Source organism: Rhinatrema bivittatum, chromosome 3 (genome assembly GCF_901001135.1).
Source record: "Rhinatrema bivittatum chromosome 3, aRhiBiv1.1, whole genome shotgun sequence".
Classification (NCBI taxonomy): domain Eukaryota; kingdom Metazoa; phylum Chordata; class Amphibia; order Gymnophiona; family Rhinatrematidae; genus Rhinatrema; species Rhinatrema bivittatum.
Window position 1 is genome coordinate 413,136,447 of NC_042617.1, and position 14,941 is coordinate 413,151,387.

The 14,941-nt window shown below is 41.4% G+C and overlaps 1 protein-coding gene across 1 annotated transcript in view; it reads left to right on the top strand.

Moving 5' to 3' along the window:
- Positions 1-14,941, top strand: part of HMGCLL1 (3-hydroxymethyl-3-methylglutaryl-CoA lyase like 1) — a 250,155-nt gene that overhangs the window by 65,757 nt on the left and 169,457 nt on the right. Inside the window, exon 5 of the mRNA XM_029595695.1 lies at positions 5,886-6,034. Coding sequence (XP_029451555.1) covers positions 5,886-6,034 — 149 coding nt within the window. The remainder of the gene's footprint in view (positions 1-5,885; positions 6,035-14,941) is intronic.

Below are 14,941 nucleotides of genomic sequence, written 5' to 3' on the forward strand. Positions count from 1 at the left end.
ATTCTCTTTTTTCTTCTAACTTAATTGACACCAAATCTTGGCTCTAGCACCATGAGTCTTCATTCTCAAACACCTGGGGATTTTTCCCTTATCTTATTTGACCCTCCCTCCCATTGTTCCTAGTATGGTCATTGCAGCAGTGGTTCTTAGACCAGGTGATATGAGCCGGGGTCCTTCTGGACTTGTATCATGGATTGTAAATCCAGCTTCTAGGTGTCTCCCTTAACAACACCATCATCATCAATCAGCCATGTGAGCTTAAAGTGTGCTACAAAAAATTTAATAAACACCAAAATGGGGCGCAAGCAATCCATATTTCAAGATGACTGATTAGCCACTCTGTAGTCCTCTTTCCTTGATACATTTTAATTTTTTAAAGAAGACACATTTAGTTTTGCCCCTTTTTCAATATATTCAGATGTCCAAATAGTGTGTGAGTGAAAGCATGGTTTGCATTTTGGATGGGTGTTGCATTCGTGGCTGCTCTATACCCTCGCTCCACCCTCTCTACCTCTATGGCGACTCCGTCCGGGTCTGATGGACGGCTTGCTGCCGCGGCGTCTCCATGCCGCTTCTCCCCGGCGTCCCCGGACCGGCTTGACGCTGCGGATCCGCCATGTTCCTGATGACATAGGGCGTGCGCACTCCGAAGTATGTACCAGCAAGGGCGCGAACCTCAGGGGCGTCCCCCTGTATTGACATCATCTGCTTCCAACATAAAAGGTCTTCACTTTTACTTACAATTTGAGTTAGCAAGGATGGACATGAACACGAACTCGGACAAGGATACAAATTCGTCCAAGCTACTCTGCCTCCTCGGACTTACCAGAGGTACCCGCTCCTCGGGGGCCTCACTCTCTTTTCTCTATTTCAGATTGCAGATAGGAACCGGTACTCGCTCCTCGAGCGCCCATGTTCCTGAATACTCTGAAGATTCTCTACTGCCTGAAAGCTATCGCAGATACAGACATTCATGAGTTACCACCGCTCTCTCAGAGCTTTCCCTGGAACCAGGTACTCGCTCCTCGAGGGCTTCTTTCCAGCTACTGAGCCTCCTTAAGAATCTGTGTGAGATTGTCATCTACTATTGGCTATGAATACAGCATACCCTTCCTACTCACTATCTATAGTCTCTCTACAGCTCAGCAACCCTGGGATCGCAGTTCCAGTATCTGAGGGACTTCAGCCCTGCTGGGCATATCAGCTCACTACTGCCACCTCTGGTGGTTCTACTAACTGTCTAATAAAGAACTATGTGTGTCTGTCTCCATACCCAAGCCTAGCCGGTGGTCCCTCTCAGGATATCCTCCTGGGGGCGCTGTCATCTGCCATCAGCCCAAGGATTCACCTATTTACATTCCTTTCCAGCTGAGTACCCTCTCTAGTACTCCACTGGTACAGATTGCCAACTCTGCAGTCTATATCATAACAAGATTGCTAGTTCCGCCTACGGAGCATATCAGATTACTAAACTCCTCCTTCCATGGGAGCCAGTCCCTAACTGATTGCTAACGCCGCACAGTGACTCATAACAGATTGCTGACTCCTTCCCCAACAGAAGTATCCAGTAGCAGATTTACAACAGACTGCTCACTTCTCCCGCTTAGGGAGCTGAGCACAAAGATCGCTAACTCCTCCCACTCCAGGAGCTAATTCCTAACAGATTGCCAGCTCCCATCTGCTTGCTCCTCCCATCAGCATAGCAGATTATAACAGATTGCTAACTCCCATCTGCTTGCTCCTCCCATCAGCATAGCAGATTCTAACAATGGGATTGTAAAACAGAATAAGGATTTAACTCTGCAGTTGTGGCTTCAGAAACTGTGAATATTTAACCAGAAAATCTGTTGTAAAATGTTAAGAGCAGATTTTTTAAAATTGTAGTACGTGTGCGCCTCCATGTGTGCACGATTTTATAATATGCGCGTGCCAGCGCGCGCATATTATAAAATCTGGACCGGCGCGTGCAGAGGGGGAGATTTGCCCAGTTTACGTGCGGCAACGAGATCGGGCCTCCTACTCCCCTACCTGCCCTCCCTCCCTCTTCCCCTCTCTTCCCCAAGCTCTTTGAAGGCCCTACCTTTTTTAATTTTCTTTATTTCTGAACTTACACCAGCTCCTGAGCTGGCAATGTGTGATCCTCCGGCACAGCGGCGAATGGCTGCTGTACGAGCGGCCTCCAGCTCCGCCCCACCCCGCCCCGTGGACCGCTTCTCCTCGCCCCCGGGACCGCCCCTTGGAAGAGGCCAGGCTCTTGTGCACATAACAGGGGTTACACATGGCTGGGCCTCTTCTAAAATGCACGCAGCACACACAAGGCCCAGCCACGCACATAACCCCCATTTTGCTCGCGCACAGGGGATTTAAAATTAGGCCTTTAGTGTCTGTTTTTAATTAGTTAAGCTAATCCTGCTTTCCAGTGTAAATTTTGAGTTAAACTGACCTGGGACAAACTTGGATTATGGTAGATGGAGACATGTCCAATTCGAGTAAATCAGGAACTGCAATAGTGTCAGGCAAAGCGAGCAGTGTCAGGCCTTCCACATGATGCTTCTTTGGAATGGATTTGAGGCCTGTGCAGGGTATATATCTTAATTGTTAAAATCTTTTTATAATATAAATTAGATTAAACTGAACCAATCAATTGCTAAATTTAAGCCATGTGGTGAAAAGGTATTTAGATTAAAAATCCAAAATTGTTCTCTATAGTCTAGTTTCCATTCCTGAACCTCTCCTCATGGTGAGAGAGGGATTTGTTCTAATACTCCCCACTGCATGTCTTCAAAAGAGTATCCTAAATCGATACAATGTAACACCAGAAGTGTCTGAAGTTTTCTGATGGTGATACAACTCTTAATTTCAGCAGTTCTAGTTTTTATTTTGTGTTTGGTTCTTCCAATATATCTTTTTATCTACATGGACATGTGATAAAATATACAATGTGTGTAGAAGTAAATCAGTTGAATCAAAATGTATTACTTTCTTTCCTAATGCCAGATTTTTCCATTCTCGTCCTGATATAGTTTGGTGCAAGAAGCACACTGTCCACAGGCAGTATGACCCTGATGCACCAGAGGAGGTGTAATAAAGTCCAGAGGTAGAATGGAATGAACTACCAAGCCTTTAAATTTATTCCTATTGTATAGGAAATCTGGGGGCAACATTGAAGATCAAATATATTTTCAGTATTTCCCAGTACTTAAAAATAATTGCTGCAATGTCAGAGGACATGTTAGAATAGCGAAGTACACAGACTATCTCTGTAGTTGACAATTTATATTTGTCCAAAAGCAATGAAGAACGATCTATTTTGGAAGCTCATTTAAAAGCTTTTCTTATAATAGAGGCAGGATATCCTCTTGCAAGAAGTCGTGAACTTAATTCCTGCACTTAATGGACGAAGTCTGATTTCTCTGAACATATTCTACGAATGTGGAGGAATTGTCCCACTGGAAGATTCTTCTTTAGCCTGTATAGATGGAAACTGGAAAATTGCAATAAATTATTTTGTTCCACTGGTTTTTGATACACTAATGTGCCAATATGATGGTGATTTTTGTAGATCAGGTTATCTAAAAATGGTATAGAATTAGTCACATGACATAGTAAACTGTAGATTTTCGTTTAGGGTACTCAGCCATGTTATTAAATGAGGAAAATGCATCCAAGGAGGAAGACCATATAAAGAATAGATCATCAATGTATCGGGACCAAAGGAGTACATGCTCAAAAAATGATGATGAGTACAAGTATTACTCTTCAAACGATGTTACGTGTAAGTTAGCAGTGCTTGGAACCATTGTTGCTCCCATGCTTCTGAACATAAAAAGAAAATTGCTATGCAATAATGCTAATTTCCAGTCAAACAACAACAAATTCAATAATGCGTAGATTTTAAAAGGGTTTCATGTGCGCCCATGAATGTGTGTATCTTGCTGCACTCAAAGATATATGCTATTTTTTAACCTATGCACCTAGGTTATAAATACTCTTCATGCATGCAGCTTTACACACATATCTTGAGAGAGAGGGGACATCTCTTTATAAGGCTTAGTCTGATAACTCTATATATGGACCATCTGATACTCTATATATGGACCATTGAAAGGGGGCACTTTGATTTAGGGTGAGTTTTCAGGAGGTGGGTTGGGGTTAGGGGGGTGATGTTACAGACACATTCTGAGGTATTCATTGTAAAACTGACCAGTAAAGAATTATAGCCTTTATAAATGATGAAAAGCTGCTATTAATCAAGTTTACTTAGGGAGTAACCCCTGCTATTAATTGCATCAGTAGCATGGGATCTTCTTGGTGTTTTGGTACTTGCCAGGTTCTTGTGGCCTGGTTTGGCCTCTGTTGGAAACAGGATGCTGGGATTGATGGACCCTTGGTCTGATCCAGCATGGCAATTTCTTATATTCTTATGTTCTTGTTTTTATGTTCTTGTAGCAGAGACTGCAGTGTACAAATTTACTTCTCTTGCTAGAAGTTTCATCACTTGTGGGACAGTTGTCTGAAGATGGAGTATTGTCTATTCATTAATTTATGAGTGGAGAAATTAGAACCCCAATTTTTCAATATTTTCATTTTAAAGAGTTCCTAACCAAGCCATCAATAAAGAAAGCATGTGGTAGAGATTTTACAGACTTCAAGCAATTGGCTGTAGACTCCTGTTAAAATAAAGGTCTTGTATAAAATGCATAGTATGCATTTAAGCTGCAAAAGCCCAAAGGAGAGGTACAGTATAGAGAGTGAATTTCTTCTAAGCATGAAAGAAAAGTCGGATCTGGGTGTGATCGTACCTGATGATGTTAAGGTAGCCAAGCAGGTAGATAATATGAATGCAAAAGCCAGTCAGATGCTTGGGTGCAAAGGGAGAGGAATAATCAGCAGAAAAAGGGATGTGATATTGCCCCTGTACAGGTCCCTGATGAAACCTTATTTTTAATGTGGTCTAGAATTCTGCAAACTGCTCCTTCAAAAGGATGTAAACCAGTTGGAGTCGGTCCAAAGGGTGGCTACTAAAATAAACAGTGGTCTTCATTCTAAAATATATAGGAAAAGACTTAAAGATCTAAACATGCATACCCTTGAGGAAAGGTGGGATAGGGAAGATATGACACAGGCATTTAAATACCTCTGATGGTTTCCATGCACAGAAAATGGGCCTCTTTCAGTGGAAAAGAGGCCCTAGAATGAGGCTTCATGGGATGCGGGTGAAAGAGATTAGACTTAGGAATGACCTAAGAAAATATTTCTTTACAGAGTAGGTAGTGGATGCATGGAACAGCCTCCCTAATGAGGTGGTGGAGACAAGAACTTTATATGAATTCCTGAAAGCACTGGATAATTACAGGAGATCTCTAAAAGAGAGGTGGAGATATCTAATCTGAATTAGTTGGTGTGGATAGGTTGTGTGGTCATTTTCCACTGTTATGTTTTTATGGGGGTGGAGTTGATCTGAGAAAACAATTAACATACTTTTGATTTTAGATATTACATGCTTACATCTGTTTGAAAGTCTGAAGTCTGCATGTAATAGTCTGCATGTGCTTTCTTCACAGCCTTACATAGGCTGTTATAAAATGACACCCTTTAGTGTACAGATCTTTTTGGTTAGAAGTGACATATCTATGTGTGTGTATGTATGTGTGAATCTTTGATGGACAATGAAATGAGTAGAAGAAAGCAGCAGTAGAATATGATGAGTAAAGAAAGGTATATATGGGGAGTTTTTGAATGTTAAGTGAATATTTTTAGTAGAATATGAAAATAATTATCAACATCAGAAATGTCATTTCAAATTTGCAGGTATTCTGCTAATTATAATTAAAGTTGTTTTTATGATTTTTGTCTGAATTTTATGTCTTTATTTATGTTTTCAGATTGCAGCTGGAGCAACAGCTGTGTCTGTATTTGCAGCAGCATCTGAATCATTCAGCAAGATGAATATTAACTGCTCCATAGAAGAAAGTATCACTAAATTTGAAGAGGTTATCAAATCAGCAAGACATATGAATATTCCAGTACGAGGGTATTTATATACATTTCTCAATTATCTTTTGCCAACTTAACAGAATGCTATGTACTACACATCACTACGGTCAGGGCATGGCTGCCGGTTATGGTAACCCCTTGATTTGGAGCGAACTGAACTCTAGAACTGCAGGCTTCTTCAGGAGCACAACTAACCTGCCTCCAGGATCTTTTGCCTGTACCAGCCAATTCTCCCTGGGGTTGAGCCTTCAGGTTCCAGTGGCCGGCAGAACTTAATTGGAACGCACAGGGACTAAATGCACCCACTAAGACAGGGCATGACTGGGACAAGAACAAGAATAAAAGGGTGCCTACAAAGACAAGACAGACACAAAACAAAGAAACTGGAAGGCCAAAAATAGGGCCAGCAGTACCAGAACCAAACTAGGACAAGAACAAGGCAGGATTAAGACAAGAACAGGACAAGAACAAACAACAAGACAAACAAACACACAGTGGTAGAAGACCACAATACTCAGACCAAATACAAGGCTAGGAACTAAACAAACACAGAGATCAGGAATGCCACAATACTTGAGCCAAATAGAAGACTAGGAACTAGGGTAATATTAGACTAGGATAGGAACTAGGACTATGGAGGGCCACAACAAGGACTAAACTTAGGCCTAAGCTGAGGCAAGGTACTCACGGAGAAGCAGGTTTATATACTGTGGCAGTTCTGGAAACATGGCCACCAGCAGGACCTCCAAGCCATTGGGTGTGGAGGACTGAGTAGCAGGGACCATGGTCCATTGAGGGCCCCTACTGGTGGGAGAACTACTGCACATGGATCCTCACAACTACATTTCCATCCTATTTGTTTCAGTGATCATTTTGCCCATTTAATAGAATCTTGGATGGCTGCTGAATTAGCTTGTCAGTATTGTCTAATGGTTGACAGTCTGGGAGCAATTTGTGTATGAATGTATACCTACAAGATATTTGAATACCAAATTCTCAGGTGTGTCACTTGGCGTTGGATAATTTAAATCATTTTCTGAACCAGAGTTAGTATTTTGTCACCATGACTTTGAATAAAAGTAAGATTATTAAATGAAATAGTTCTTTGGCCCAGCTTTCTGATTCGGCTGTAGTGATTTATTTATTTATTTATTTATTTATTTATTTATTTATTTATTTAGGGCTTTTCTATACTGGCATTCATGATACAATCATATCATGCCGGTTTACATGAAACAGGGGGTGTAAATAACCTTAAGCATTTAACAAGTGGAAAGGAACAAAAGTTACAATAAAACAGGGTTGCTAGAACTGGGGGAGGAAAGAAACAAGAGTAGGAGTAACTTTACAGTAATTTTACAGTAAAATTATTTACATTGTGCTGAAAGGTCTCTTGATGGTTTTCTTAATAAGTTATTGTTGTTGTGGTGAATCAGTTAGACTCGGGAAAGGCTTGTTTAAATAACCAAGTCTTAAGCCTTTTTATAAAAGTTAGTAAACATGGTTCCAGTCTGAGATCAGGTGGTAAGGAATTCCATAGATGTGGTCCTGCTGTAGAAAAGGCCCGATCTCTGAATGCTAGATGGTGCGTAGATTTGGTAGGAGGGATATGCAAGGAACCTCTGTAGGCTTCTCTGATGGGTCTGGATGAAGTGTGAAGTCTGAGGGGGATTTGGAGGTAAAGAGGGGCTTGGGAGTGAATGCTTTTATGGATAATGGTGATGGACTTGTGTAGAATTCTGAAGTGTATTTGTAGCCAGTGTAAATTTTTGAGAATTGGAGAGATGTGGTCTCTTCTGGAGTTAGTCAGGATTCTGGCTGCCGCGTTCTGGAGTATCTGAAGAGGTTTGATGGATGAGGAAGGGAGACCTAGCAAGACAGAGTTGCAATAATGTGTCCTGGAGAATATTATGGCTTGGAGAACTGTTCTGAAGTCTTGAAAGTGAAGGAGAGGTTTAATTCTTTTTAGAACCTGCAGCTTATAGGAACAGTTCTTTGTTGTGTTGTTAATGAAGGCTTTTAAATTCAGGTGGTTGTCTATTACTACTCCTAGGTCTTTTGCTTGGGTAACAAAGGTGTTAACTGGTGCGCTTTGTGGGGTGTTATTGTTTTCGTGGGGAGATGAGAAGGAGCTCAGTCTTAGCTGAGTTTAATATCAGGTTTAAGTTTGCGATGAGTCGGTTGATCTCTAGGAGGCAGTTTTCCCAGTGTTTAAGTGTTTTAGTGATGGATTCTTTGACGGGGATCACGATTTGTACGTCATCGGTGTAAAGGAAATGCTTTAGTTGAAGGTTAGTTAACAGCTGGCATACAGGAAGGAGGTAAATGTTGAAGAGAGTTGGGGACAGGGAGGAACCTTGAGGAACTCCTAGTGAGGAATTGATGCGAGGGGATTCTTTATTATTGATTTTGACTTTGTAACCTCTGTTACAGAGGAATGTTTTGAACCATGTGAAAGCAGTGCCAGTTATTCCAATGTCCGATAGACATTGTGATGCACATTGGGCATAGAAGATTTGGGATTTAGGCTCCTTTTGGATTTAGTCAGTAGGGCATTGGCTTGTCTTATAGGTGATGTGTTCCAGCTATGGAAAGGTAAGAGACTGCTAGTTCTACTGTGACCTCTACTGTCAGGAGTGGCACTAAGGGTTTTAGTCTTGGAGAGAGCCTATTTATTTATCTATTTAATTATTTAATTATTTATTTATGTATTTGTTTAATAGCATTTATGACCCACCCCTCCAAGGAAGTCCGGGGAGGGGTTCATAAAATCATACATAGAAATTTAAGAATTAACAATAAAACAAGCCATAATAAATTAGTGTGTGTGGCATTTATATTCAATACAACGGTTCAACAATATGGATTATTGGAATGCCTCAGAAAAAAAAAGATTTTTAATTGTTTCCCGAATGATTTAATGTCCTGCATCAGCCATAGTGTTACAGGTAGGGTAGGGTATAGGACCAAAAATTGAAAAAGAGCATTCTCATGTTACAGAGAGATGAACAGCTTTTGGAGAGTGGATATCCAAAAGAAATTGACTGGAAGACCGAAGAGTGCGAACTGAAGTGTGTATTTGTAGATTAAGATGTAAGTCATGGTGATCTGAAATTATAGAGAAAGTTATAAAAAATAACAACAACTTTGTATTTGATACGTTTAGAAACAGGAAACGGATGTAGATCTTTCAGAATAGGAGTGATATGATTGCCAATAGATGTACCAGTAAGTAAGCAAGCAGTGAAATTTTGCAAAGGTCTTAAAGTGTATTGAGGTAAGCTGTAATATAAAGTATTACAGTAGTCTGTTGATGTAAAGATTAGAACTTGGAGAACAGTGTGAATGTTTGTAGGTTCTAGAATGTTTTTTAAATGACGTAGTATCTTAATTTGAAAAATAATTTCTGACCAGAGTTTTCATTTGAGGAATCATGTGCGCCCCTTCGGGCAGCCCCTTCGGACGGCACCGGACGTCCTCCACTACCCTGCTTCACTATTTCCATTGCAGGAAATAGATACAACCAAATAAATCCTAATAACTTACAGCGGATCCTATATACTCCAACCTGCAGCGAAGCAACTATAACCACGGCAATCAATCAACAATAGCAAAGCCTCACGCAAACGGCACCGACTACCCTCTAGGTGTATACACTTTATATAAATATGACAGTCTCCAGCTCCAATCTACAAGCAATCTGCGAGCGTCAAACACAGACACTGTAAAGTACCAGACCATATGGATAGCATACTGAAGCACCTTAAACTTTAATCTCAGTGCTCCAACGGAGTTTGAGCCCACAGATCTTCCAACTACTCACACCCCTTGCCTAGCCAGCCCTCACAACTACTCACTCCCTAATCTTATTTGAGGACCTTCAGCAGATACAACAATCATCCTTCACAGCACTCACCCCTCCAGCACTCAACCAGCGGAGGACCATACAGCGGAGGACCTCAGCAGATACAACAATCATCCTTCACAGCACTCACCCCTCCAGCACTCAACCAGCGGAGGACCATACAGCGGAGGACCTCAGCAGATACAACAATCACCCTTCACAGCACTCACCCCTCCAGCATTCAACCAGCGGAGGACCATACAGAGGAGGACCTCAGCAGACACAACAATCATCCTTCACAGCACTCACCCCTCCAGCACTCAACCAGCGGAGGACCATACAGCGGAAGACCTTCAGCAGATACAACAATCATCCATCACAGCATTCACCCCGATAGCACTCAACCAGTGAAAGAAACAATCATCCTTCACAACACTCACCCCTCCAGCACTCAACCATTGGAGCAGCAATCGTCCTTCACAGCTTTCACCCTGCCAACACTCAACCAGCGAAAGAATCAAGCAGCTCAAACTCATAATCAACCCTCTACTATTCCTTACATCTACAGCGGAGTCAATCCACCGAGCCAATATGCTAACCTACCCCATCCCGATTATTCATCGACACGTCTCTCTTAACTTGAGACCTCTACTACGACCCGTGAACCAAGCTAAGAGATCTCTCATCCCTATCATGATTTCACCTCTCACCCAACTTTTAGGATTCACGTTATTTTCGCTGACACTTTTCAGTGCCCAATCCCTCACTAAGAAAACCCACATCCTCAATGATTTTCTGCTGGATTCCAAACCAGACATCTGTGCCATCACAGAAACCTGGTTAAAAAGCTCCGACATCCCCCTTATAAACCAACTACCGATACACCTCTACGACTTCTTCTCAATCCCAAGACCCAAAAAAAGAGGAGGAGGACTTTTACTAGCTACTAAGAAAGAACTCCATCTAACACAGCAACCTGTCAAATCTTCCTCAAAAAAACTGGAACTAGGTTTATTCAAGTCAAAACACATCCAAATTCTCCTAGTCTACGCCCCACCAGGAATATTGGACACTGAAGTCTCCCCTCTCATAGAAACGATTGCCAAATACATAAATACAGACTTACCGGCTATGATATTGGGGGATTTCAATCTCCATGTCGATGCCTCACCACTCTCTCCTATCTGCGATACCTTCCTCTCCACTCTTAGAGCAATGGGTTTTGAACAAATCATCAACAAACCTACCCACAAAGCTGGTCACACACTGGACCTCATATTCATCAACTCAAACCTGTCTCACAAGAATGCTCCAGTCTGCACCCCTGTACCCTGGTCAGACCACTCCCTGATATCAACTACTCTCACTACCAAAGTAAATCCTGCAAAAACTCAGCCTCAATCTACCATTCATTTCCAGAAATTATGCCCTTCTGACACTCTTAGCGAACAGCTAACTAAAGATCTCCCTAATTTGGACTGCTCCAACCCCAACTCTGCGCTTTTCACTTGGAGCAGTATCACGGAAACAATTGCCAACAAACTATGCCCGAAAATGACAAAAATCATCAATTGGTCACAAAAAATGAAACAACCATGGTTCTCCCCAGAACTTAAACAAATGAAGCTAGACCTCAGACATAAAGAAGGCACATGGCGTAAAAACCCTAACACCAAAACTCTATCAGACTACAAACGCTTCCTCCATCTCTACAAGACCTCTCTGCTACAGACTAAAAAGGAATTCTACGCAAACAGAATCCATGATATACAATATGATGCCAAGGCTCTGTTTTCTTTTGTTTCATAACTCACAAAACCCTCTGCCCCCACCATCCCTGATGAACAGGCTCAATCTAAAGCCAATGATCTTGCACGCTTCTTTCAGGATAAAATTGCAAACACATTGGCACTTCTCCCCACTAATACAATAACCCCAGTTTTCAACTCCAACACCATCTATCACCCCAGAAACACATTTGACTCCTTCGAACCTACTACCACCATGGAGATAGAATCCGTTCTCAAAAAAATGAAACCCTCCAGCCATCCGACAGACCACATCCCTACAAAACTTCTGCTTCTCATCCCCAGCACCATCTCCAGTTCACTTACCAATATCATAAACTGCTCCCTGGCCCAAGGAATCTACCCCGACGAGCTAAAAACAGCATCTCTCAAACCCCTCCTAAAGAAACCCAATCTAGACACAAAAGAACTCGCCAACTTCAGACCCATATCGAACCTGCCGTTTCTAGCGAAGCTCACAGAGAAAGTTGTTAACACACAACTCTCTGACTTCCTTGAGGAAAATAAAATTCTTTACCCTGCACAGTATGGCTTCCGAAAATCAGCCAGCACAGAAACCCTCCTCATCTCACTATCAGACCACATCCTCATGGGACTAGACAAAGGGCTTGCATACCTACTGGTCCTTCTAGATATCTCATCGGCATTCGATACGGTAAACCATGCCATCCTCCTAAATCGTCTTTCAGAAATTGGAATCACGGGTCTTGCCCTCAATTGGTTCAACTCATTCCTCAACAATAGAAGCTACAAGGTGAGAGTCAACAACATAGAATCACCAAGTTATATATCAACCCTAGGCATTCCACAAGGCTCATCATTATCTCCAACCCTTTTCAATATCTACTTACTACCCCTCTGCCAACTACTCACTAACCTACAATTAACATACTACCTCTACGCAGATGACGTTCAGATATTGATCCCCATAAAAGAAACCCTGACAAAAACACTCGATTACTGGGAAAATTGTTTGAAATCCATAAAAAGTCTCCTTTCCAGCCTGAACCTGGTGCTCAACGCATCCAAGACAGAAATCCTGCTCATCTCTCCTGAACACTGGACTAACACCGATTCTACTTCCCCGGACACACATATTTCTCACACAAGAGATTTAGGAGTCATACTAGACAATCATCTAAACCTAAAAAATCAATCAATAATATCACCAAAGAATGCTTCTACAAGCTTCAAGTGTTGAAAAGAATTAAACCTCTCCTCCACTTCCAGGACTTCAGAACTGTCCTCCAATCTACACTATTTTCAAAGACGGACTACTGCAATGCATTGCTCCTGGGGCTCCCCATCTCAGCAACAAAACCGCTACAAATGCTCCAGAACGTAGCAGCCAGAATCTTAACTAACACTAACCGAAGCGCCCACATTACCCCTATCCTCCGTAACCTACACTGGCTGCCAATAAAATACAGAATTCAACATAAAGCACTCACCATAATACACAAAACCATTCACAAACAACTCACCCTAGACCTACAGGCTCCACTCAAACTCCATGCCTCAGACAGGCCCATCAGAGAGGCATATAAAGGAATGCTGCAAGTCCCACCTACCAAATCCACCCGGCTAACAACCACCAAAGAACGTTCCTTCTCTACAGCAGGACCAGTCCTCTGGAACAAACTACCGACTGATCTAAGACTGGAACCATGCCTCCACACCTTCCGAAGGAAACTTAAGACGTGGCTTTTCCTCCAAGCCTTCCCCTAACACAAATTAACTCGTCATACCCAGATCAAGGAACTTAATATCTAATAATTTCATAACATATTAATTGATAATTACCTAGTTAATCTCTATCGCTCTTACTCCTACTTCACTTATTCCTAGCTACACTAGCTCCCAAGTTCAATACCCCTGTTTATTGTAACTTTGAACTTTCGACCTTTCTTATTTATGTTTAGTTGGTTTTATTTTTACTTCTGGTTTCCCCTGTTCCATGTAAACCGGCCTGATATGAATCCCATTCATGAAGGCCGGTATAGAAATGTTTTAAATAAATAAATGGTGAGCTTGAGTTCTAGGATAATACCATGTTTATGGACGGTCTGAAAAAGAGAAATAACACCTGTGAGTAGAAATGAATCTGGAATGGTAAAAGTAGAGTGACTACCAAGAATGATTGCTTCAATTTTATTGAGGTTAAGAGAGAACATATTATTGCGAAGGCAAGAATTCTATTAATTGGCTTGTCTTATAGGTGAAGACAAAGGGATGCAAATTGCAGAGTAGAAGATGAGGAAGTGTGTAATGTAAAAAAAAACCTGTATGCTGTCTGCATATATTTTAAGATGACTCCTACTGAGCAAGTAAACAGCATAGAGGAAAGGAGTGGAGAATAAAACAAAGAATATCATAATGCCTCTATATCGCTCCATGGTGTGATCTCATCTTGAATATTGTGTGCAGCTCTGGTCACAAATCTCAAAAAAAGTTATTGGAGAATTAGAAAAGGTACAGAGAAGGGTGACCAAAATGATAAAGGGGATGGAACGATTCCCCTATGAGGAAAGGCTAAAGCGGTTAGGACTCTTCAGCTTGGAGAAGAGATGGCTGAGGGGAGATGAGATAGAAGTTAATAAAATAATGAATGGAATGGAACAAATAAACGTTAATCAGTTGTTTACTCTTTCAAAAAGTACAAAGACTAGGGGCACACAATGATGTTACCAAGTAATACATTTAAAACTAATAAGAGAAAATATTTTTCTACTTAACATTTAATTAAGCTCTGGAATTCATTGTCAGAGGAATTGTGAAAGCTGCATTTAAAAATGGTTTGGACAAGTTCCTGGAGGAAAAGTCCATAAAACATTATTAAGGTGGAGTTGCAGATATCCACTGCTTCTTCTTGGGATAAGCAGCTTGGAATTTATCTACCCTTTGGGATCCTGTCAGGTACTTATGACCTGGATTGGCCACTGTTGGATGCTGAGCTTGATGGAGCCTTGGTCAGACCCAGTATGGCAAGTCTTATTTTCTTATGTTTTTATGTAAGGTAAATATTAAAAAGTGCAGCAGAGAGAGCTGAACCTTGTGGTAACCCTAGATGTAACTGGATACCATAATGATGTGTTTCCATTAAAATTGATTTTCTGGGAACGATTGGTGGTGTTTGAAGAGAGCCATGAGAGAACAGAGCTACCTATATCAATTTCTGAGAGATGGGAGAGCAGGACAGAATAGCCCAGGGTATCAAAAGCTGATGAAATATCTAAGAGAAGAAGAAGATAGCAGGAATCATAATCAAAATCTTGGTGAATTGTATCAACAC